Raw genomic sequence first — 25,682 nt, 5'->3', positions numbered from 1 at the left:
AGGATCCCTGGTTTTCAGATGGTTAATATGCTTTATATCACTGAACTGCATTCCCCTGTCACTGTATTACTTCTAAGGCTACATCACAACGGGGGTGAAAGTAACTTAAAGGACTTACTGGTACGCCGGAGTCCTGAGCAGGGGGCAGGGCCTCAACCAGAAGAGGCATAGTCTTTACAGCCTCAGGCCCTTTAAATTGCCAACAGAGCCCCAGGGGCTCCCGCCGCTACCCCAGGCCCTTTAAATCTCCACCAGAGCCCCGAGCCCCAGGGTAGCAGCAGCACCCAGGAGCCCCCGGGGCTTTACATCCACTGGCCCTTTAAATCACCACCAGAGCCCTGGGCTGCAGTCGCTACCCCAGGGGTCCAGCAACAGGGCTCCAGTGGTGATTTAAAGGGCCAGGAGCTCTGGCCGCTGCCAAGAGCCCCAGACCCTTTAAATCGCCAGCCTGGGGAAGCCGGTCTGGTCCAGCACAGAGTACCAGCTCTTGCCAGTACGCCATACAATACCGTACCAGCTTATTTTCACCTCTACATCACAACCAAGTTACATTTGTGTTCTCTCACTTCTTTTAGGAAGCAAGGACAATAATTGCTGATGCCGAGAGGCACCTGCTGTGATATTAGAGCAGACTGCTGCTATCCACCCTGCCGCGGTCTCCGAAGGCTGGTTTAAGTCCCAGCGCTCTACATCTGCAAGTATAGCCAAGCCCCAACTCACTAGTGCACATGGATCGTCTATAAGACCAGCCTCAAAGTAAATTCTACGTATTATTTTGATACATGCAATTTGTGCACGTGGATCTCAGATGGCCACATCCCTTACATATTTATTTCATTGAGGAAAATTAAAGTACACTGTATGCAAATATATAGTTTTAATCAATTAGAACTTAATTACTTTTAATTCAATATTTTATTTTATTAAGCCACATTTCTCAGTAGAAGCAATAGAGATGCAAATTTTTACATTTTAACACAAAAAAATGGTTTTAAGCTACAAGTACCCAACTGCAAAAGCAGCTGGTATCTTTGTCTGTCAGCATTGAGACAATACAAAAACAGCTCAGATTTACTTAAGATTTCCACAACAACAACAATCACCTTCAGCCTGAAGACAAATAAGCCAAATTTTATCCCACAAGGAACATTTTTGAGAAAGAGGCAAGCTAGATCTGCTCTTAGAATGGAATGGCTATTTCAAACTTAACCACAGCTGGACTGCTATTGTTAACCAACGCTCTCTGTTTGCCTTTATATTCAGAACACTCCGGGGATAATCAGTTGTACAAATTACTAGGTTTAGTGATCTCAAAATAATTAGATGAGATTAAATGAATTCAGATTAAAGAGGGACCAGAACTGTGGAGTATGGATCCAGAATTTACCCAAAGCTCAGATATTTTCTGAATCTGCCGCATCTATATTTATGGTTTCTGGAGATAGGAAAAGCAGGTGAAGTACGTACATTTTTTACCACCCACTAAAACATGTTTTCAAAGGAAAAAACTCTAAAGCTAAACAATGCAGAGCTCTGAAGAAAGCTCACACCCTTACTATCAACTGTCTGCACTTCTTGATGCCATACTGACAGGTACTGAATATGGAGCAAAACCCTCTTTCCCCTGAAGGATAGGGATTCTGGAGATTAGTTTACCAGCATTACATATTTATCAATGGAAAAGCATCACTGGCTTAATCCCATTGGTTCACACATTGCACAGGAACACAAGAGCTCAGTAAGAACATACAGACATGCTCATACACAAATATTTTAATGCTATTATTAAAGCTCCATTCATACACTTCACCCAGAAGTGAAGTCCAGCTGATACATACTATATTTGGAGAAGCTATGAAACATAGTTAAGTTATCAGCTGTGTTGGTCATTTGCAGATATCTTAGTCCTTTGGTGTTCCTGTCTGAAGCTTTCGTGTATTCAATGCCCTGCAACCAGTCAATATCCTAAATACAAGGCTGCATCTTATTTCCTTTTGGCATTCTTGAGTACCCTTCTTTTCATGCCCAAATCAAGGGCTTTTAAAATAGCGTCCTTGTTGTTCATAATATTGTAGCAGCTTAATTCCAGCAGCCTATCAAATTCATTGGGTTGATATGTGAAGTTCATAGAATGATAAGGAGATTTTTCTCCTTCAACAGGAAAGTTGCCAAAGGATTTCTCATCTTCCGTCTCACGCTCAACTCCTGCAGACAGAAAATCAGCCAATAACAGTCTTCACAGATCCCCTTAAAAAGATACTCCCATGTTTGTGCAGGAGCAGAAGGAGGTGCTACCATCATGGTTTATCATAAACCTACCCACAAGTTGATGTTCGACCGACCGATCGATCGACTGACCGATCGACCGACCGATCGTCGGCTCCATCGACTCTGCAGATGGCTCTTTTGTCCTGCCACTGGGTGCAGGTAAGGTTCCTGACAAGGTGAAATAGGTGTGTTTGAAGCACTTTAACCAAGTGTGATTTTCAAGCCCTATACTTGGTTCCTATCTCACAGGCAGTGTGAATGATTTTAATTCATAACTTTTTCAGCTACAGAGGGGAACCCAGAGTCCCTTATCCCCAGTACTCTTCAGCTTTGCATTCAAACCTTTGGACAATACAATTCCATATGCCAATGTTGTTACTGTTCATAAAACCAAACACCTCAGGGCCCACAGTCATTATCCTAATACAAAATTTCAGCTTAAACAGACTACAACATTTTAAAAATGAGGCCAAAGCTATGACAGAAGCTCCAACCCCAAGCAACTGAGACTCTCTGGTAATGGAGTAAAGAGGGCTACTGAAAACTGGACTAACAGCACACCTGAACAAATACACTCTATATAACAAAAACTACTTTGGAATATTTGAATACATTAAAACAGTTTTAAACAGATGGTCTGTTCCACCAGCTAGAGTAGGGAACGCACAACCTTCATATTTGTGCATTTAATAATATAAATATTTAATCACTTTAAGTAGCATATGAATCATATTTTCTTGAGATATTGAAGATGGATATTTTGGTGGCCAATGTCCAATATATAGTTACTGCTCCCAATGATTCTTCTTGTAGGGCAGGTTTACACTACAAATTTGCAGCTGCATTGCTGAAGCATGTCTGGGGAAGATGTTCTAAGCTGACAGGAGAGAGCTCTCCCACCTCTATAAGCTATGTCAGTGGGAGAAGCTCTTCCACCCACATAGCACAGTCCACATGGGGGTTAAGGTCGGTATAACTATATCACCCACGGGGGTGGATTTTTCACACCCCTCAGTGATGTAGTTATGCTGCAGTACATATGCAGTATGCAAGCCTTAGGTATGCAAGAAGTAAACCTTAGGTAAGTAAGCCTTAGGTTCTTAGCACCTTACAGGATTGAGCCCTAAGCATCTCCCGACTATGGGGCGAAAAATTCTCAGCACCTTGTATAATTGAACCTCTCCTACATACTTCCTTACCTGGTGCCTTGTATTTCTGGAATGTGTTGTTCACCAATGGAAAGTGAAGCACTATGGGAACTTTTGGATTCTGAGGATCCATGAACATATAACACTCCTTGGGCTTCTGCTTATCTGTCTCACTCACAACAATGTGTGGAAAGGGGATTTCCCGTTCTTCACAATACTTCTGAGCCTGATGCAGCACCTGAACTCAGAAGACAAAAGTAAAGTTATTTTCTTTACTGGATAAGATCTAAAAATCAGGTGGTGCCAGATATTCAAAAGTGCTCAGCTCCCATTTAGGCATCTAAATAAAGATGAGATTTTTCAAGTGCACAGCACTCCAAAGTTCCCATTCTGACCTCATGGCCAGATTTACAGAAGAGCTCAAAAGAGTATGTCTACATAGGGCTTAACACAGTGGGACTTCAACCTCAGCCTCCAGGTACTATTGTAATATAAATGTTATCATCAATGATAACAATGTAGCTGTTTGATTTGGCTATTCCTATCTCTAACCACTAAAAAATAGCCCCCTCCCAAAGCCAGGGACAGAACCCAGGATTCCAGTCTCCAATATTCTATTGCTGTCTAGCCAACAGCTGGGCAACCCACTAGCAAAATGTGTGTCATGTCGCATCCCCCTGTACTGGCTGCTCCACACAGAGAAGAGCAATTATTCCTGTAACTCAAGTAAAGGCTTGTGCTGGGAATGTGAAAATCCAGAGTTCAAACTCTGCTTATGATCCATATGCCAGAGGATTTTTTTATGGCAAGCAATAGAATTAATTTTTTCCATTTTTCTTTTTTTTTTTTTTTTTTGTTTATTTAAGTAACACAGTGAGAAAACATCCTTCAAACATGCTTATATATATATATATATATATATATATATATATATATATTCAATCTAATAATATATTTAATCTGTGTATTATTGTGTCCCACATTTTGGTCATTTGTCACACATTTTGATTGTTGGTGTCACACACTGGCAGTTTGAGGGATGAGAAATTTGCTTTGAAACTTCTCTTCCTTGTGTTTTTAAATCTATGTCACAGGCCCAGGCCCTCAGAGCCCAGAATGTGCAGGGTCATGTAAAATTTCTAAATGTACATATGTTCATTTAACATGGCATTGTAAGTATAGAAAAAAATGGTTCATCTCATATGGAAATGGTTATTTTTAGACTGATATTTGTCCATCAGGAACTGGACTGAGATCATCAATTTATTTCAGATAAATCACCAAACAGCCAACAGTTGGAAATCTACTGAATTGATCTTGGATTCAAACCAATTATCTACAGATTCATAGATTTTAAAGCCAGAGGGATAAATATGATAATCTAATATGATTATCTATATGATATAATATGATAATCTAATCTGATAATCTAATCTGGTCTCCTGCATGGTCTAATCTGGTCTCCTGCATAACAGGCCACAAAATTTCACCCAGTAATTTCTGCAGCAAGCCCCAAAACTTGACAAAAGGTTGTATAATGCATTATACCCAGTAATAATGCTCTCAGTCATTGAGATATGTCTAAATAGGGCATTTGACCATTCTGATTTCATCCATTATGTCCTAGGCAGTAGACACATGTCTTTGCCTAATTCTGCTCCGTTTTGTCTCTCACCTCAAATGGAGCTTCCCAAGAGTAGTTGAATGAAAAGATGACATCTACATCTCTCTCTGGCTGAAGCACCAAAGGAAATGGAGAATTGATAGAAAAAACCCCATCTACCAAGTACAGATTGTGTTCCATTGGAGTTAGCTGGTTGGGAAAGGCATCCTGGTGAGTGCCTGAAAGACCCCAAAATCATACTGGTCACTGAAGTACACAAAACACGTCAGTCTAATTTCAGAGAAAAGGTGAAAACCATGTGAGACCCTAAGGAGAAATGTTTAAATACCCTGGAATTACATTAACTGTACTCCCACACCCCAACACCCACCCACCACCAAATCAAACTAAGTTGCCTCCACCCTGGACACTCAGCAAAACAAGACAAATAAAAAAAGACCTATATCTGAGCACCACAGAAAAGCTTATAAGCAACCACCACCACAGGAACCAAACATCTCACGTGCATTAACTATTCTATCATCACAACACCCCTTTAAGGTATGAAAGAGAGATTAAGTGACTTGCCCATAGAGCGTCAGTAGCAGAGCTCAAAACAGAACCCAGATCTCTTTAGTCCTGATCCAGTGCCGTAAGCACAAGCCCATCCTTCCTACTGGGAGAGATAACTTTCCTATATGGCAATTTCCAATACAGTCAAAAGGGATTTGGGATGGTTTTGCTCTGAAGTATATAAGCCCAAGTCTGCTGTCATATACACAAGTACAACCCTGTCATTGTGGTTGCCTGTTTGTAAAGGAAGACTGCATTTGGCCAACAGCGTTTCCATTGGTGGTGTTGGTGATTTTACTCATGGAGATCTGGTTACACAAACCCCAGTGGCAGCAGACAAAATATGTTTTTAACTTGTTTTAGACAACAACTGCATTTTGAGCAGCCTTCTATACTGCCAACTGAATGGTTTGCTCCGAGCAGCATCTTGCCCATTTTATAAGCTTTACAGCAGTATGTACTTGGATAACACATACTTGCATTGTCACTGACTCGTCATCTTTCTCTTCCTAACTGTCCCCAATTCCTCTGACACACAGCCTGGTTTCTCTCACACAGAATCTTGTTACCCACCTTTCCAGGCCACAAACTCCTTGGCATTGACGTAGTCCCTGTGAAGGTACAGTCCACGCATGAAGTTAATGTTTTCCCCAGCAGAGAAGCGGGACTTAAATACATCTTGAAATAAATGTGAGAAGGCTCCACCTGGCATGACCATTCGCTTTTCTAATTGTGAGGGGTCCAGAGGCTGGCGTCCTTGAGCCTCATCTGCAGAAAGAAACAAACAAATCAGAATTCAGATCTCTGTATCCAAGCTCAAATTTCACAATTCCCTGACCATTTTACCCCGAGTTCAAGATGCCAGCCATTTTATACTGACATTTCCCCTTACAACAGCTGGGATTTTAAACACAACTGCTACTGTCTTCAGCAGGGCTCATGTAGCTAACACCTTAAGCAATATTTTTAAAAAATGACTGGTATTATTAAGCCTCCACCGACAATCAGAGGTGAAAGTAAGTCGGTATGGTCCAGTACGGCATACAGGCAAGAGCCAGTGCGCTGTACCAGACCAGCTTTCCTAGGCGGTGATTTAAAGGGTCTGGGGCTCCTGGCAGCAGCTGGAGCAGGGGCTTTAAATTGCCACCAGAGCCCTGCTGCCAGAGCCCCCAGGTAGCAGAGGCGGCCGATAGTGGCAGCTGGGAGCCCCAGGCCCTTTAAATCACCATCGGAGACCCTGGCCACCGCTGCGACCCCAGGGGCTTCAGCAATTTAAAGGCAATTTAAAGCCGTTATGGTCCAGTATAGCATACTGGTAAGAGTTAGTGCGCCGGACTGGACCAGCTTCCCCCGGAGATGATTTAAAGGGCCTGGGGCTACCGCAGCAGAGCCGCAGGCCCTTTAAATCGCTGCCCAAACCCCGCTGCCAGGGGTAGCAGCAGCAGCTGGGAGCCACCAGGACTCCTTCAGCAATTTAAAGGGCCTGGGGCTCCGCTGCGGGTAGTGGTGGCTGGGAGCACCTGGCCCTTTAAATCACCACCAGAGCCCTTAGCCGCCACTGCTACCCCAGAGCTCTGGCAGTGGGGCTCGGGCAGTGATTTAAAGGGCCCCCGAGCCCTCGGGCTCCCAGTCGCCTCTGCAGGTGGTAGCTCCCGCAGTGATTTAAAGGGCCCAAGGCTCCCAGCCACCACTACCACATCTGGAGCACTGGGCCCTTTAAATCCTGGGGCTCTAAAGGCCACACCTCTTCCGGTTGAGGCCCTGCCCCTTCCGGTCAAAGCCATGCCCCCTGCTCAGGACTCAAGCGTATCAGTAAGTCCTTTAAGTTACTTTCACCCCTGCCTACAATAGAATGTTGAGAAAACAAGACACAATTGGCTCCAACCTTTATACTAGAGTTAAAATCTCTAGTATAAGTGGGGCCCACCCATGTCCCCACTTTGAACACTGCATGGTTTTCATCTGGTGAAGGGGACATAGATAAGTACTTATCTAAACTACAAACATCAGACATATTGCAAGTGCTGCAGGGGACAATTGTGATATTGCCAAATCCTCTGACTCCATAATAGTTGTAGTGTAAATATGTCCAGAATCTGATGCTGTTGTGAAGTTTCAGAAAGTTGTGGTGCTGCGCATTTTCTCTTTTTCTTCATTATACTGGTAAGGAGAACTTATATTATCTCTTGTATTAGAAACTGTATTATCCTTTATCATCTCCACTGTCAATCCCACACATAATGTTCCTATAATCTAAACTAAATGGGCTACCAGTAGACAGTGCTGTTAAGGCCCTCCTAAATTATCTTCTTTTATGTTGTGAGAAGAGGTTACTTCCTTGAATGGAGGAGTTATTTTCAAGGCCCTTTCATACGACTAAGGAAAGCCCAATCTCTGTCTATTGTTTACCTATAGCTTTGATGGCATCTTTCAGAGATTCTAGAAAGCCAACTTTTGAAGAAATCACTTCTTCCCAGATTTCATCTAGATTGGCAGCAAAGGCACTGGCCCATATTCCTGAAAAGGAACAAGGAAAGTATTAATTTAGGTTCCCTAGACGTCTCAGGCACTGAACAGCATGACCAATTTCAATTTCACCATATCAGATATGCATCATATGCAGGACAAAATTGGGATAGGACAGATTATCTTTAATAAAAGTCTTGTTCAGTTAAGAACACAGAGTGTGGTTAAATGCCTAACAGTCTCCAGGGGCAACATCTTATGCAACTGTACAGCTGTTGATATAAGTCACTAACAATTAAATATCCGATTATTCTTAACCCTCTCATCAATGTGCATCAAATTACAGTTGCTATAAAGCACAATAGGAGTGTTTCTAGCAGCATCAGATCTTACCCTGCAGAAAACAAATTCTGGGCTCCAGACACTTCCCAAGCAGCAGCCCATTGAAGAATTCACTGCCAAAGTCTTCTATGCAGATAAAGGCTCCATACTTGTGGCTACCAAACTCATAGGGTGTGAACTCACACCACTCTGTGAAAGGGTTAACCGAGATAATTATCTCACAAATACACTTGGATAAACATATTCATCCCCTCCTCATTCCCATGAGAATGGCTAAGAGAGAATAATTCAGTTTCTTAATCCATACCAATAATGCCTATGCTGGTAAAGGTTAACCCTCCCAGATAACAATGCTTTAATGCCCTGAGGGGAGATTCTACCACATACATCTTACTTATGGCATGACAGCAATATGATTGACAGGAGATTTATTTAACAGATTCATGGGAATTCACTATTAAGACTTTTCACCAGCATCACAAGTTGATATTTTTTAATGGCGGCAAAAGGGATGAAGAATGAATTTAAAGAAGTATTATCCTGCTACTAACAGAAATAATTAAGTAATGGGATTTTCAAATCAGCCAAACAAAATGTCAATCCATCATATCATCATTCAAAAGTGTGTTGGAGACAAAAACCAAACAAACATCAAATAAAGATGTGCACATGCCCACGGAGAGATACATCCAAAAACAAACCAATATCTTAGCATTATAATTAGGATTGCCAAGTACAATTCAAGAGAAGATGTGCGATTGAACACATCATTACAAATATTGAAAAGGCATGAAAAGTTAGGTATACATAATGGGTGAAACCCTAGCCCCAGTGGAGTCAATGGCAAATCTCCCATTGAGAGTTTAATGGGAACAGGATTTCACCCAGTAAATTCACAGTAGCAAGGATATGAAGGAGAATTTATGTTGCTACCCACAATCATTACTATGCTGCGACAAGATTTGAGACTGGGAACAAGGACATAAATAATTAAAACTGGGGGGAAAATGCTATTTACAGATTTTAGAGGGGGGAAAAACCCACTTTATTTTATACCTGTAAATTCATGGCTACCGACATTGGGCTTCACATTGACAGCTGCATAGATGGGGAAGGGGTTCTGTCCCCACCTGACTGCTGACTGCTGGTCAGACAGCTTCGATGGATCCTGCTGGATATGGCAAGGAAAAGTCATATCACTTTGGTGTTCAGTTTTGCCTTTAAATAGAAGGTTCCTCTTGCCCTCGCAATGCCATGTGACAGATGTGACCAATCACACAGCATGAATAGTGAACTCAGAGGAAATTCTCAAGCAAATTCTTTTTAGTTTTTCATGGGCTTTTTTAAAACCTCATGGAGTAATTTGTCGAACTCATGACATGATCTCATCTTTCAATATTTCCACAATCCAGAAATTGAAATAATATGAGAAAAAACTAAATCTCACAGTGTTTAGTCCTCATAAATGGCTCCTTTAGGCATCAGGAGAGAGAGAATGAAAAACATAAAAGCAAATACAAAGTACTAGACGCACATACCTACTGAGGAAAATACTGTGGGCCAGGGATTCTGGAGTTCTAATCCTATCTGTCCCTTATTCATCATGTGGCCTTAGACAAGTAATATAACCAATCTGTGTCAGAGCTACGCCATCCGCAAAAAGAGGCAATGCTTATCTATCTCAGAGGTGTTATGAAGATGAGTCAGCTAATGGTTGTAGAGCATTTTGAAAATACAAAATGCTATGTATTTATGATCATCATAGGATAATTACTATAATATTAGCATGGAATAGGTTTATGATTAACATAGGATAATCACATGGGGCTTTACTCAGTGTTGGATATTATTTAAAGTTTTCATTTCTCCTGTAAAATTCTGTTTATGTCTAGGAGAAGTTTAAAAAGTGTCCCACAAGTCTGAAGAGATAAGTTGCCGGAGGCTTCAAACAGGTTTGTTAAACTCCTATTCTGAAGACAAACCATTCACATCCAGGACTCTCATTACCTTCTGTTGTAAGAAATATTCTATGATAAGGCCCCACAAATCCGTGAGTGTGACCTTCCGTCCTTCTTTCTCCAACAAGATCAGCTGCTGGAAATAATACACCAGTCGTTCAGCAGAAAACGCCCCCACTTTGCTGCTGGTCACGAGTTTCCGAGCAACGCTAATTGCATCCTTGAGGTCTTTGTGGGACCAGTGAGGGTCTTTGTAGAGTTTAGACAAACACCTAGTAAAATGTCCACCAAGGTTTTCAGTCAACAACAAATTATTACACAATATGCCAAATGTCTGGAGAAAGATGACTGCCCTCCCCACATTGTGATTTGAACAGAACTGAAAGTAACATCTCTGTTTTTATTTAAGAACATATTAAATGTATAGTCTATAGCACACCTTGGAATCTTTCCTATTAAACAATTTTATGATAGGTCACAGCTTGGGCCTCAAAACTGCATTCTCTTAAAGTCTTAATATCATATCTCTGTGCACACCCGCAGACTTTCAGTAACAACCTAATTAATTATTAGTATGAAGAAACTTTCCTAAAGCATCGATTACCATGGTCATCTAATGTCTTGGGTTTCCTGTGTGCCCTCTTTTCTTTACCTCAGTATCTCAGACTACTTTAGGCAGAAACACACCCCCTTTACAGCACCTTCCCTCTAACTTAATTCACATTATTTTTAATTAATACCTAGCCATACTTTACATACCTTTCTACAAACCGATATATTTTAATGCTACATGGGCTTGTCCCTTGATTTTTCTGCTACAAACCTGATATCACTAAAACCTCGTTTCTTAGAAAGATGACTTTCAGTGGCAAAGGGATTAGGGCCCCAGAGAGATGGATCTGGCTCAATCAAACTGCAAGTAGTTTGAAACCTTTTGATAAGAATTATGTTAATGAAAATATTGTATGGATTGAAGAAAAATGCTCACTTTAAAAAAAGGCGGGGCAAAGATATTATAACTTACTTTCCTGCTTCTCCTTTTTGTCACTGATTTGGGGGAAGGAGGGAGGCTACTCAGATCCCATCTCTCCCTGTGATCTACTGTCACAATGGAGATCATAAGGGGTGCTTAAGCTGGAGCTCCCTCAATATGAACAACAAGGTGCTTCTGATAGGGCATCCCCTGTGTGGGGCCCTTGATTCTGGAATTTGTCCCCACATGATCTACCAGAGCCCAGATTTCTTAACCTACTGGGCATGCTGCAAAGCTCACCTTTTTCCTCCCTTAGTTAAGGTGGTTGAGAGGGGGTGGACCAAGGTGGGTTTATTTATGGGCAGTCCTCTGGTTATATTTATTCTGTGATTTTTAATTTATGGGAGAGGCACCCAGAACTTGAATGGGCATCTATAGACAAACTTCAGAAATTTGAAGGATAATTAAATAAGGTATCAGGTGAACAACAGAGACTATGGAAATATATGAGCTTATCACTGAATCATCCATGTTGGTAAAAGTAAACTGTGTCAATAGAGTATCATTCCCCAGACTATCCTGACTTGAGTTCTCAGGTCGAAGGACTATGGGGAAAAAGTTCCAGTTACATACCAGGTAGATCCTGAGACTCCAGACATATACATCAGGATATCCAAGAGACCAAGCTGCTGGAGTCCTGATAGATTGCCATAGAAAGCAGTCATGGCTCTCATCCCACCTCCTGATCCCACTACTGCCACTACAGGGATCTACCAGAATAGAAGAATGAAAGGCTATGAAAAACATATGCAATTGAATATACTACATTGCATGCATATGTATTAAATTACACGCGCGCACACACACACACACGGTCATTTGGTTTTAGGTTTCATTTCATGGATTTTCTCATTATAAACAAAAATAAAATATGGGAGGTAGTTAGACAGATAAGTATTCCTATGAAAGGGCTCTGTTGACATTAAAAATCTGAGCCCACTATGTCCAAATCTTCTGCTGATTTAGCCTCTGTAATTTGATCTGGGAGTCTGAGCAGCCATTTTGGACAGAAAACAGGGACTATTAGCAGCTCAGATAGCTTTCTCCTGTTTTTTTCTGGGTTGTTTGTCCCTGTTCTACTACTGTAAATCCAAGCAGTGACTGTGTCTTGCATTCTGAACTGCTTTTTCAAAATCTGTGTGCTTACAATCTATTTTCCATAAAGCTGAGGTTCACTGACAGCACAGTTATCTCCCCCTAAAACTAGTCACAAAGGACAGAGTTCTCTAAAATGGGAATTTCATACCTCATCTTTCTTGGGCTCCTCTGGCAAACCAAGTGTCTTCTTTAGGGCATCAGAAACTATTTTCTTCCTCATGTCCAAAAATTCTCTCTCTCCTTTACAGAGGTCAAAACTGATGCGTACATCAAGATCCTGAGAGCTACTCCCACAAGCAAGAGGAGAGTGAGGGAGAACAAGAATGGCAAAAGAGAGAGATGAACTTTCAGAAAGCCCTTATTACTTGAGACCACCTCTCTGATTTTGTACCCTGCCTCACCAGTTAAGACCAGCTGAGAAAAAATTAAATGCATTTATTTTTCCTTGGTTTTCATTCATACCTGTGTTGCATTCTTGTTTATGTTTTACTAGTATCTGTTTTTAAAGAACCAAGCTGTCCAAGTGATAAGAGCCATAAAAAAAAAAGCACAGTTTGTCCCATCTCTGGAACAGTTTTCTCACTTCAGCATTCCAAACCAAACTTCACCCTTCCTTCAAGACCATCTGAAAGGCCTCACATCATGAGGATAGCCTCACAAAAATGAAACTTCCAACCTTGCTCTCTTCCATCAGATAATTAAACATTAAAAACAAAATACAATATTTAAAAAATTGTACCTGACAAGTCTGTTCAATCACCTATACCATTTCTCAGATGATAAATGAGGATAAAAACTTTTATACAGCCAAAAAAGCAGAATATACACTCTTTAGATAAATGTATTACAAATCAGGGAACAGATAGAAGCAAGGCATCAGCAAAACAACTAAAGTTAGTTCTGATGTTCTTCCACTTACAAGATTATGCAGTCACTTCACTTTTAAGCTGTATCCCTTCCACAGCCCTGCTTTGCATTTTGCCTTTTTACACCATAAGCTCTTTGAAACAGGGCTGACTCCTTTCATATTTTCTGAATGCTCATGGATCTCAATAGAGGTATTAATAGGTCTAAAAGAATTGTAACAACCTCTCTGAAAAAGGCAGATGTAAACTCTGGTTAGAGGAAAGTCAAACGTTCAACAGGTATATTAAATGTGTCTTAATGACATGATGTGTGGTTTATACTATCTTCAGACCATGCCTAAAACAGGAATCAGCTCTACATTGAAAAAATATAACCTACCAACGACGACACACACATTGTACTGTTTGGAGCTGAGTGCCAGCTCTCCTGCCCATGAGCCCATACATGCGTTAGTTTGTAGACAAATCCGCATATTATCATTTGAAGCAACTTTTTCAGATTTGACTTCCGTAAGCAACTCTTCAGCACTCAGCCCCAAGTTGGTTAGAACTTCAGTTCTTTTTCTGAGCCCACAGATAAAATACGTTTCAAATACAAGGAAAACTGATTCTACAGTAAAGTTACAGTGAACTGATACAACACAAGAAAAAACCCCTCAACATTAGGAACCTTTTTTCACTTGAGACAGTCAGGTAAAATGAACTGTAAGTGTGACTGAGACAGGTAAAACAGTTACCAAGATAGTTTATAAATGAGAACAGTATTTGCTTATCATATGTTCTTTTAGGAATTTCTGGGTATCTGACGCACCTCTCTTCAACCTTCACAGTCAGATCCACACCTTGCCCCTGGAAAAGAAGGAACAATCCTGAACCAAAAAGGAAAGTTTTACAGACAGTCTCACCTGTGAAGCATAAAGAATTCCCACAGCTTATCATAAAAATATTATACAAAATCTATCCAGAAGTAAAGCCAACTCGAAGACAGGCCATGTTATGTTTTCACCATACACAAAGAACAAATGTATGCTTTAGTCAGAGTGACCTTTATTTCAGAGTGGTAGCTGTGTTAGTCTGTATCAGCAAAAACAATGAGGAGTCCTTGTGGCACCTTAGAGACTAACAAATTTATTTGGGCATAAGCTTTCGTGGGCTAAAACCCACTTCATCAGATGCATGGAGTGAAAAATACAGTACGCAGTATAAATATTACAGCACATGAAAAGATGGGTGTTGCCTTACCAAGTGGGGGGGTCAGTGTTAATGAGGCCAATTCAATTAAGGTGGAAGTGGCCTATTCTCAACAGTTGACAAGAAAGTGAATATCAAGAGAGGGAAAATTACTTTTCTAGTGCTAACGAGGCCAATGCAATCAAGGTGGACGTCGCCCATGTCCAACAGTTGACAAGAAGGTAAGAGTATCAGCAGAGGGAAAATTATTTTTTGTAGTGACCAGTCCACTCCCAGTCTTTATTCAGGCCTAATTTGATGGTCTCCAGTTTGCGAATTAATTTCAGTTCTGCAGTTTCTCGTTGAAGTCTGGTTTTGAAGTTTTTTTGCTGAAGAATTTCCACTTTTAAGTCTGTTATTGAGTGCCCAGGGAGATTGAAGTGCTCTCCTACTGGTTTTTGAATGTTACAATTCTTGATGTCTGATTTGTTTCCATCTATTCTTTTGCATAGAGACTGTCCGGTTTGGCCAATGTACATGGCAGAGGGGCATTGCTGGCACATGATGGCATGTATCACATTGGTAGATGTGCAGGTGAAATAAGCCCCTGATAGTGTGGCTGATGTGGTTAGGTCCTTATTGTAGATTAATAAAACATGAAAAGCTAGCAATAAAGTCACCATAAAGGAACACAGCGGTTCCTTGTATATAATGTATAGAATATGTGGGACACTATGATATTGTTGATACCAATATTATAAAATTGCAAGGAATCTGACCAGATACGTCCTGTGAGGTATCTGCCAAAATGTTACCATTTGCCAAGTATGATAATTTTGTTTATGTTTGTATCACCTGTTATTATGTGTTATAGATATGTAGGGTATATCTGTATTTCCAAACTTGTGCTTTGTTTTTGGGTGACACCCCCAGACAGATTGGCATCAGCACTACTTAGCTATGGCCCATCAAGGGTCATCAGTTGTACAATGAATCCACTGAAAGGAGCCAGGGAATACACCCTGTGAGTCAGCAGGACTTCTAGGGGCATACCTATGGACAGAGGCTTTAAGGCTTTTCCGTGCCCATGGGCTGTGAAGACACAAAGTACAAGCCACATGGCAAAAGGAATATAAAGGGCAGCTGCATAGTCTGCTTTTTGTCTTCAATCCTGCTTCTTACCTCTGGAGTAACTTTTCCACAAACTGAAGCTCTGAACAAAGGACTGAATGACCCATCCAAGCTGTGGATGTGTTCCAGCGGGATTTTCAAGCCAGAAAACTCACCAATACTGCTAAGAACTTGATATCTGGACTTTAAAGTCTCTGGGTGTATCTAAGTGCTTTATCTTTTAACAAGTCTCTTCTTGTACTTTCCTTTTTCTTTAAAATAAACCTTTAGTTTTAGACACTAAAGGATTGGCTGGCAGGCAGTGCAGTATTTTGGGTAAGATACAACCTAATATTGACCTGGCAATGTGGCTGGCCCTTTGGGGTTTGTATAGTCAGCATAGGCACCAACTCTGTGGATGCTCCGGGGCTGGAGCACCCACGGAGAAAAATTGGTGGGTGCTCTGCACCCACTGGCAGCCAAGCTCCCCGATCCGCCCCAACTCACCTCACCTCCACCTCCTCCCCTGAGCATGCTGCGTCCCTGCTTCTCCTCGCAGCACTTGCTGCCGTGAAACAGCTGTTTCGTGGCGTAACAAGCTCCAGGAGGGAGGGAGGGAGGAGAAGCAGGAACAAGGCACACTCAGGGGAGGAGGCCGGGAAGAGGCGGGGCCAGGGCGGGGATTTGAGAAAGGAGTCCAATGGGGAAGGGGGAGGTGGAGTTGGGGCGGGGACTTTGGGGAAGGGGTTAGAATGGGGGCAGGGCAGGAGCGGAGTTGGTAACTGGAATGCTGGTTAAGGCAATAAATACATGGATTTTGACAAATTTTAACAAAAAGAGCTAATTTAGTTCATTCACATAATCCCATCTTCAGCATGTGAGTCAACATGGCAAAAGGTTTTGAACATGAAAGTTTATATAACAGAGGTTTTCGGACATCACAGCTCATGTGACAGAAGATGCTGGAGGCTCCTCCTAACAGTTCACTGAAGATGACAACACTGTGTGATGAGAAAAGCCATCAATGTAACCATAGAGATTATAAGCACAAAAATATAGTCAGTATATATCTTGTGACAGATCCAATAAACCCATGTGTTTGACCTTGCACACCATCTTTGGGTAAAGCTCAATCTCTTCAGATGTGGAGTGTTAAAATATGCTGCTAATGACTCTAAATGGGGCCTTTGTGACTCCCCACTTTGCCACTGCAGCCAGTGAGAAGATATAGGCAACAAAGCTGCAGGGTACACCCATCAGCAAGGGCTGCCTGGTTCCTGCATGGACTTGTACAATGCCCTTCCCTCAGCTATTGAATGGTTAAGACATTTAGACTAATACGCTTGACTTGATTGCCTACGCAGATGCAGCACATTGCTCTTGCAGAGAGCCAAGGGCCCGGAGGAGGGAGTGAGTAAGAGAATGTAAACACGAGACAAGCCACAGCCAGATCGACAGAGGGAGGTTTAGTTGCTGAGCTACCAGATCTGTGCTCAACCAACACTAGCCTCTGTCTCCTCCTCTTAAGAGAGGAACAGGGCTAGGCAAGTGCAACACCAGATCTCTCTTCCAGAGTCCATGGGCATGCAAAATACTTCTTGTGATTGCTCATCTCAAGTCAACATGAACATCTCATTTCTTCCCATCTCCATAAAGAGGTCCTTGACCAGCAAGACCAGACAGAGAAAATGGTGAACTGAATAGGAAAAAAACAGGGTTCAATGAATTTATACATAGTTTTGCTCTGTTTTATTTGATGCTTTAAATTAACCCATGAATTGTAGATGAGATTTCACTCCTTCCTCCTATTTCCCACATTTCAGAGATGACCGCTCCAACTTTACTGTGAGGAAGCAATAACATGCGAGTGACTGCTCATTAGGAGAGACAGACAGTATATAAGGGGTTAGATACCATGGGCTTCCACAGTTGAATCCAGAACATTTACCAGAGCACATCTGCTCTCTAGCAACCTGTCAGGCAGGCCAAAGTGGATAGGACTTCTGAACCAAACCGCATTCCAAACCGAAGGTCAGGTAAGTGTGAGAGGACAGGAGTAATTAGTAAAGGGAAAATGAAAGGCACAAAGGGAGAGATAGTGGTAGGCTTATCCCTATCAGTCCCCTCATTCACTCCTACCCTTCACTTCCATTATAATATTGTCCCCCTCTGATTATCCCCTTTAAATTTCTTATTTGCTCTAACAACCAACTTTCTTCTTATGTCCCTTTATTCTCAACCAAAAACCTCTCCTCCCTCAACATTCCCCTTCCTCCATTCCCTATCTCTGACTCATGCATCCCTTTCTCTTCCCTCTTACTGTAGCACATAGCAGCTCCAGTCAGATCCAGGCATCACTATACTAGGGTGGTGTATAAACACATTGTAAAAAACAGTTTATACCCCCAAATTCTTCTGGCTTTAAAAAACCAACACTAACAGAACAGAAAGACAACATAGAACTTAAATGCACAAAGCTTAACTTAGTCCACCATTTCCATGCCCCTAAAAAACCTGTGCATAGAAAGAGAGACTATTACCTTTCCTAGTGGAACGCTAATTTCAACTTCCTGTCCAAGAGGAAGTGTTGCAAGGGGGATTGCTCCCGTCCCTAAGCGTGCAGTGTGCATTTTCAGATCCTCACTCCATCCCTCCTAGGAATTAAAATGCTTGGTTTACATACAGAGAAATGTAACTATTTGTATACATTTATAGAAGCATCCTTCCATCACTCAAGGTGCTGTACACTTGTTATAAAAACATATCACTCAGCTGTGTGCTACTGACTAATACAAAACCATATGTTCACTGTTCAAATGAGTAAAAATGGCTGGTGGTTTTATTACCCAATAACAAAAACTTTATTATGTCTCAGTTCAGGTTGAGCCATGCAATTCAGGAAAAGATGTAACGATAAGATCTCCTTAAAAATCTCACTAACTTTGAAACATTAAAAATTACAAGCTAAAGTTACATAAACAATTCTGACCTACCCAATTCACACCAGTGGACCATTATACAGAAACATTCCCAAAGACCAGCAACTACATAAACTTGTCCTTTGAACCCGGACACATAGTAGTATATGAAGGCCCAATCCTATTTCCACTGAAATCAATGTCCTCTTTCCTTTGACGTTAATAGGAAATTGACTATGCCCTTTTTAACCTTTAATAAACCTATGTAGCTCATCAGCAGGTTGGAACCTTTAGATCCATTGCACAGACCTCTGCCACTTGAGGTAATGGAGTAATTGATAGCAGTAGTAGGTTGTCACCATTTCTACAGCCCAGAAGGGGACACTTTGCCGGTGGGTTTCACAGATATTTGCTGACAGCAGAGGAATGGTGAGACTCAGGAATCTTGGGTTGCATTCCAAGCTCTGGAGGGGAGTTTGCTCTAGTGGGCACAGACACTTCTAACCATTTCCCACCAAGGCTGACCCCTTCCGCCCTGTCTCCTCCAACCTGTCCCTGAACCAGTCCTGTTTCTTCCCCACCCCTGGCTCCTCACCCGAGTCTATTCTTCTCACCTAGCTAGTTCCAGTCTCCATACCCCAGGTTTCTCACTCCAGTACCAGTCTCCTTGCCCAGGAAGACCTAGTCTCAACCCTTCCAGACATTCCATCCCAGTCACCTCCCTCACTCCGAGTCCGAGTCCTCTTGCCCATCCATTCCCAGTTCCCCACCATCCTACCCCTTGTCTCCAGTCTCCTGGCCCAAGCAGTCCTAGTTTCCCGCTCCTCTTCCAATCTGGTGCTTGACACTCCCAAGCCTCCAGTCTCAGTCTTCCTCCCCAGGCTCCTTGTCCAATCTCAGCACCCACCCACCCTAGCTCCATGCACCAATCTCTTTGCCCAGACAGTCCCAGTTCTCCCCTATTCTGGCTCCTTTTCAGATCTGTTCTAGTCCAAATCTCCCCCCAACTCCTCATCCAATCTCAGTTTCCCCAGCCCAACCACTGGCTCTCAGTCCCATCCATTTCCCTCCCTAGCTCCCAGTCTACTTGCCCAGCCAGTCCCACTCCATCCCACTCACAGTTTCCCTCCCTGCCAGCCTCCAGTCCCAGTTCATCCCCTAGGCTCCTTGTTCCAGTCCACTATCCTGCCTACCCCTCACCCCAAAGTTTAGCTCTTGTCCCCTCTACATTTGAGTAAGGTAGCTTCCTCCTCCACACTCGCTAGGCATCAGCAGGAGGGCCATTGAGAGCACAGGAGAGACTGGCTCCTTTGCTCCCACTTCCAGTGCCTGGCCCCAGCACAGTCCACAATTGCAGAGAAGTTCATCTTAGCTCCAAGGTGGGGCATGCCCAATGTGGATGGAATCCTCAGGTAATTCAGCTACAAAGTTTAGCATTTCTCTACTGACCACATACAAACTGCAATTTTTAAGGGCTACTAAATTGGCTAAATTTGGGCAGATTTTCATAGGGATGGTGAAAGAAATATGCCTGACACAAATACCATGCTCCTGCCAAATTTCAAGTCCCTGCTCCAAGGCACGGGGGTGCTAGAGCTTCTCAAAGAAAAGGTCACCCTGGTTGTTGTCTTTTTTAACATGGGCAAAACAACGTATTTTTCCCTAGACACATTCTCAGAAACAGCCCAATCATTTTGGCTGAAATTTTCCAAAATAATTCAGCTTGAGGCAGATATCTGGCAGTAAAATTTCAGCCCAAATGGTTAAAGTTTGGTAAAGTTATAAGCAAATAAACAGCATCTTATAAATGGGAAGTGCTGGGCCATTATAACAATAGTCGGCCCTACCAGCCCCACCCTATAATTATTCGTTGTGTATTCTCACATCTAATAGTTAATATAAATAGTTCCTATTTTAACATAATGGACTTATTTTCATCAACAGGTTTAAGACCTATGTCAACTTTGCCTCTAACACTACTTGTCCAACCGGGGTAGTACATGGAATTATTATGAATGGAATATAAGTCAGGACCTAAGTGTCATTTTCAGGACTCGAGGACCTGGCTTCACAATGGATTTGCCTGGCTAATGGATTAAGCCTCCGGCAAATGCTGTTTCTCACCTCTAGGACAGTTGTTGTTTGCAGCAGCTCCAAGTGAAGCTCTGGGCTGATTTCTCTGTCTACATGGAAGAGAAACGGGATCTTCCTTCTCTCTTCTGAGTCAGCACTACAGAAAGTGGATGACCGATTCTCAAAGGCCCCTGGCACGGACAACTTGACCTGACAGTTCTCTGAATAAGGAAATGAGAGAGTCAGCCCACACAATTAAGAGCATAAAGACAGAAGAGGAAATCCCTAATATACTACTCTAGATTGCAATCAACTCTCCTCAAGTGACTAATGCCTCAACAAGAATCCCCTCCCAGATGCCAGAACTTCTCACATCCTCCAGAACAAGTTCCACATTGATTCCCCAAAACCCTGCCTGCAATGCTTCACCACTGATCACCTCCAGCTGTCAAACCTATATAAGAAACCATGTAACATTAAGATGGGTTTCCTGGTTTCCAATAGTGGGTCCTGCTCACCCGACCCAATACGGATATGGTGACAGTGCAGGTGTGTGAGCTGTGCCCCCAGCACTGCAGACAGCATTGAGGGACTGCATTAAGTGAAAGGTGGGAATTTTGCTTGGATGGATTTTGGCAGGGAGGGGGGAGTGTTATTTTACAGAATACCTACAGAATTATCCTTGTTTGCCCCAGCTGTCGTCCTCACAATCCCCTTTTGTAGGGATGTCAGTATCTGCCCTTTGCCAGCCAGGTGAACAAAAGGACTGCTAGAAATGAACCAGACAGACCTCCTGAAGGTCCTGTAAAGCCCATATCAATGTTTTTTTATACTACACCATAACAAAGGGAAGTGCAGTTCCTCACCATATCCTCTGCCATTCAATCCCTGAATTTGATGGATATGTCAAAGAAAGGACATAGCCATCACAGTTCAGGGCAACTGCACCTGTATTCCCCCCTCACAGTCCCTCAAGTGCACCCATGCTAGGCTCCCAGCTCCTCAACTGTCCTCTCTTGGGCAGAGACCACATTTCTCTCCCTCCGGATCAGAGTGTTTCTAGGCTGCACAGTAATTCCCTGCCTACATTGTGATATCCCCAGGAAGCCAGACTCCATGAACAGGCTAGCATCTGCACTTTGCTTTCTCTTTGAAGGGTATGAATAGCTGTAATTGCCAGCAGTTATAGGTTATCACATGGGCCTTTGTAAGCAAGCACATTTATTCTTAAGGTGAAAGCATTACAGAGAAAACACATTAAAAACCATAAAGGAAACTACATGCATGCTAATAGACTTGCCTGAGATCACCCCTCAACCTCAAGCAAGAGCTCTGTTACTAGTCAGTCCTTCAAACCCCACAAAGGGGTTTTTCTGTGACCACAAGTTCATAACAGCCATGAACAGCTCAGTTTTTCCTTTACACAGCTTGGACCTTTGATCCTGGCCTCATGGAAAAGGTGATCAGCAGACAAAGGCCCACAATAATACATAACATTTGCATTTAACACAATGGACTCCAAAGATTCTTAACTTAATTCAGTAAGGTTTTTCAAGGCTATTGCAGGAAATTGCCATATCTCTTACAAGACCTACCCTGTATTATCCATTTGGTCTTCTCACTTTTATTGATGGAGCCTTGAACACACAGGCAGGGATGAGCCTATGTAAAAAGAATGGGCCATGAGAACTTAACTCTGACTAGGAAATTGTGTTCATTTCCTCACGGACGCTAATGCTAGTCTCTATGATGAGAAGTTACTAGAATAATCCAAGGACAAAAACTCAGGACAGATATGTTCCTGCATCCAGAAGAGCATTTCCCCTAAGCAAGACTCTCCTCGCAGTGCTCAGGGTGACTCTATGGCTTGAGCACCTTCCTCCAACTTTTATTCCTGGTTGCTTCCAACCTAAACTAGTGCCAAATAAAACTGGCCTGGAGAGATTGGCTCCTAAGCTCGTTTGTTACTAAGGGGCACAGGAATGGGAGTGCAGGGATGTAAAGAGGCAGGTGTACCACTACCATCTTCTGTGGAAAGTTATGTGTACCTCAGCACCGGGAGAGGTCCAAAATACTCTCCCCACCACACATACGTTCTCCAGAAACACAGCTTTTCAAAATCTGCCCCACAGCAGATGCGCTGCAATGAAAACGATCACCCCGCTGCCAGACAAAGCAATTTCAAGAAATGCTTCCAGGTGACAGTGTAACATATGGAAAAAGTGGATCAGGTCACCCTTTAGTGGTAAGTCCACTAGAGTATCACAGCCTACTACTGCAACCAGCTAATGGGGTTATTCTTTAGCTCATGTGGTTGAGGTCTCTTCTGTGGTACTTAAAGTCCCAGGTACATGCCCAGCTGACACCCTGTGGGGAAGTGGGAGACATCACTACAATCACAGCCAAAGAGAGCGTCTCTCTGATTTGAGAGAATGAAAGGGGATTTCGGAAAGCAGTGCACCACCAACAGCACAACCCACACTAAATAACAGTCCCCCAGCATGTAAGTAAAAACACATCTTCTGCTCACCACTAGAACTCCATTGGTGATGGACTCAGCGTGGGGAGCTGTGCTGTGGAAATGAAGGGATAATATGAATGAGTTTTGGTTCCTTAGCTACAATCCCCCTTACCTCCCTCTCCCAACTCTCTGCATTGGGGTCTAAACTATGATAGGCTTTTTATAATCTATAATCTGACACTGAAGCAAATGCTTCCTTTATGTCAGACAAAAGTTTTCCACTGTCGGAGAAAAAATAGTATCTTGGTTTTACACAGCTGCTTTGGATTCTCCCACCTTGTCACAGGATAGCCAGAACCCAAGGAGCAAGGATTTGAACAGGATACCAGCCATCCCAGACATATTGCAACGAAACACTGGAATATATACTGTGAAATATCCAGCTGAATTAACCTGCCCTAGACACATCTAGGATACCAAGACTGTGACTTCCTCGGAGCAGTGCTTCAAGAACCCCTTCAAACTGAGGAAGCAGCAGCCTTGTTGGCACGTATAATCGCATCCCCTCACATAGTGAGTACACGGAGATGTACTACAGTGGATTGTAAAGGGTTAATTCAAAACTAGATGTACAGTTAGCAGCACCTGGGGGGAACCTCACCTTTCTTCCAAAGAAAATTCCACATCCAACTCTTCTTTCCCCTCCTTTTCCTTGAAAGAGACCAGACACACAATGGGTCACCTGAATATTGGAGAGTACATTTCATAGCTCCAGACCCACCCCAATCTCTGGATAGAAATTCAATGCTTGTATAATAAGAGTATAGTAGTAGGAATATACTACCAACCACCTGACCAGGATGGTGACTGAGGGAAGGGGGAAGAATGCCAAAGAAAACCTTCACAGTAGCATTTAACTTCAAAAAAGGGGAACTATACAAAAATGAGGAAGCTATTTACATGAAAATTAAAAGGAACAGTCACATGAGGAAAATGCCTGCAAGCTGCATGGAAGCTTTTTTAAAACACCATAATACAGGTTTAAACTAAATGTTTACCCCAAATAAAAAAAAAACAGTAAGAGAATCAAAAAATGCCACCATGGCCAAACAACAGCGTAAAAGAGATAGTTAGAGACAAAAAGACATCCTTTAAAAATTGGAAGTCAAATCCTACTGAGGAAAATAGAAATGTGCACATACTCTGGCAAGTCAAATTTAAAAGTATAATTAGGCAAGCCAAAAAAGAATTTGAAGCGCAACTAGTATGACACACAAAAACTGTGGGGAAAAGAAATTAAATACATTAGAAGCAGGAAGTCTGCCAAAAAATCAGTGGGGCCACTGGATGATTGAGGTGCTAAAGGAGCACTCAAGGAAGACAAAGCTGTTGCAGAAAAGCTAAATGAATTCTTTGTGCCAGTCTTCATTTCCCAGGATGTGATGGAGATTCCCACACCTGAGCCATTCTTTTTAAGTGATAAATCTAAGAAACTCTTCCAGATTGAGGTGTCAAAAGAGGTGGTTTTGGAACAAATTGTAAACAGTAATACGTCGCCAGGACCAGATGATATTCACCCAAGAGTTCTGCAGGAATTCAAATATGAAACTGCAGAACTGTGGTATGTAACCTATTGCTTAAATCAGCCTCTGTACCAAATGACTGGAGAATAGCTAATGTAACACAGATTTTTTTAAAAAGGCTCCAGAGGTAACCCAGGTAATTATAGGCCAGTAAGCCTAACTTCAGTACCAGGCCAATTGGTTGAAACTATAGTAAAGAAGAGAATTATTAGATACAGAGATGAACACAATATGTTGAGGAAGAGCCAACGGATTTTGTAAAGGGAAATCCTGTCTCACCAATCTATCAGAATTCATTGAGAGGGTCAACAAACATATGGACAAAGGTGATCCAGTGGATATAGTGTATTTGGACTTTGAGAAAGCCTTTGACAAGGTCCCTCACCAAAGGGTCTTAAGCACCATAAGCAGTCATGGGATAAGAGGGAAGGTCATCCCATGGATCAGTAATGGGTTAAAAGACAAAGCGTAGGAATAAATGGTCAGTTTCACAGTGGAGAGAGGTAAATAGCTGGGTCCCCCAAGGATCTGTACTGAGACCAACTGTACTGCTATTCAACATATTCATCAATGATCTGGAAAAAGGGGTAAAACACTAAGATGGCAAAGTTTGCAGACAATACAAAATTGCTCAAGATAGTTAAGTGCTAAATATACAGAGAAACATTGTGGTTAATAATCTTAAATGGGAGTAAAGTGGAGGCAAAAGCAAGAAGCAAGTACTTCCCTACTAAAAAAACAAGTGATTTTGTAACCCACACACCTTCTGGTGTGTTGTTCTGGCCCATCTAGTGGCACCGAGACCACTTAGAGCAGAGGTGAGCAAACTATGGCCCACGGGGTGATTGGATGGGGCGGAGGTTTGGGGTGGGGGAGGGTGATCAGGAGACAGGGAGCAGGGGGGGTGGTCCTGGGGGGGCAGTTAGGGATGGGGTTCCCAGGAGGGGACAGTCAGGGGACAAGGAGTGTGGGGGGATTGGATGGGTCAGTGGTCCCGGGGTGCCTATCATGG

At 42.4% G+C, this 25,682-nt stretch overlaps 1 protein-coding gene across 1 annotated transcript; it reads right to left on the bottom strand.

Moving 5' to 3' along the window:
• Nucleotides 1-1,984: 1,984 nt before the first annotated feature.
• On the bottom strand, nucleotides 1,985-18,265 carry LOC311521471 (cytosolic phospholipase A2 zeta-like; the record flags this gene model as incomplete). Its single annotated transcript, XM_084629805.1, has 12 exons — nucleotides 1,985-2,205; nucleotides 3,468-3,654; nucleotides 5,092-5,258; nucleotides 6,166-6,360; nucleotides 8,002-8,109; nucleotides 8,452-8,589; nucleotides 9,457-9,571; nucleotides 10,408-10,630; nucleotides 11,965-12,101; nucleotides 12,638-12,773; nucleotides 14,167-14,204; nucleotides 18,176-18,265. 12 exons carry the CDS (start codon nucleotides 18,263-18,265, stop codon nucleotides 1,985-1,987), a joined length of 1,755 nt encoding a protein of 584 aa, XP_084485931.1.
• Between the last annotated feature and the right edge of the window lie 7,417 nt (nucleotides 18,266-25,682).

Source organism: Lepidochelys olivacea (genome assembly GCF_965140295.1).
Source record: "Lepidochelys olivacea isolate rLepOli2 genome assembly, chromosome: 6".
NCBI classification, from domain to species: Eukaryota; Metazoa; Chordata; order Testudines; family Cheloniidae; genus Lepidochelys; species Lepidochelys olivacea.
Note: the sequence above shows the minus strand (reverse complement) of the source record. Positions and strands in the feature narration are given on the sequence as shown.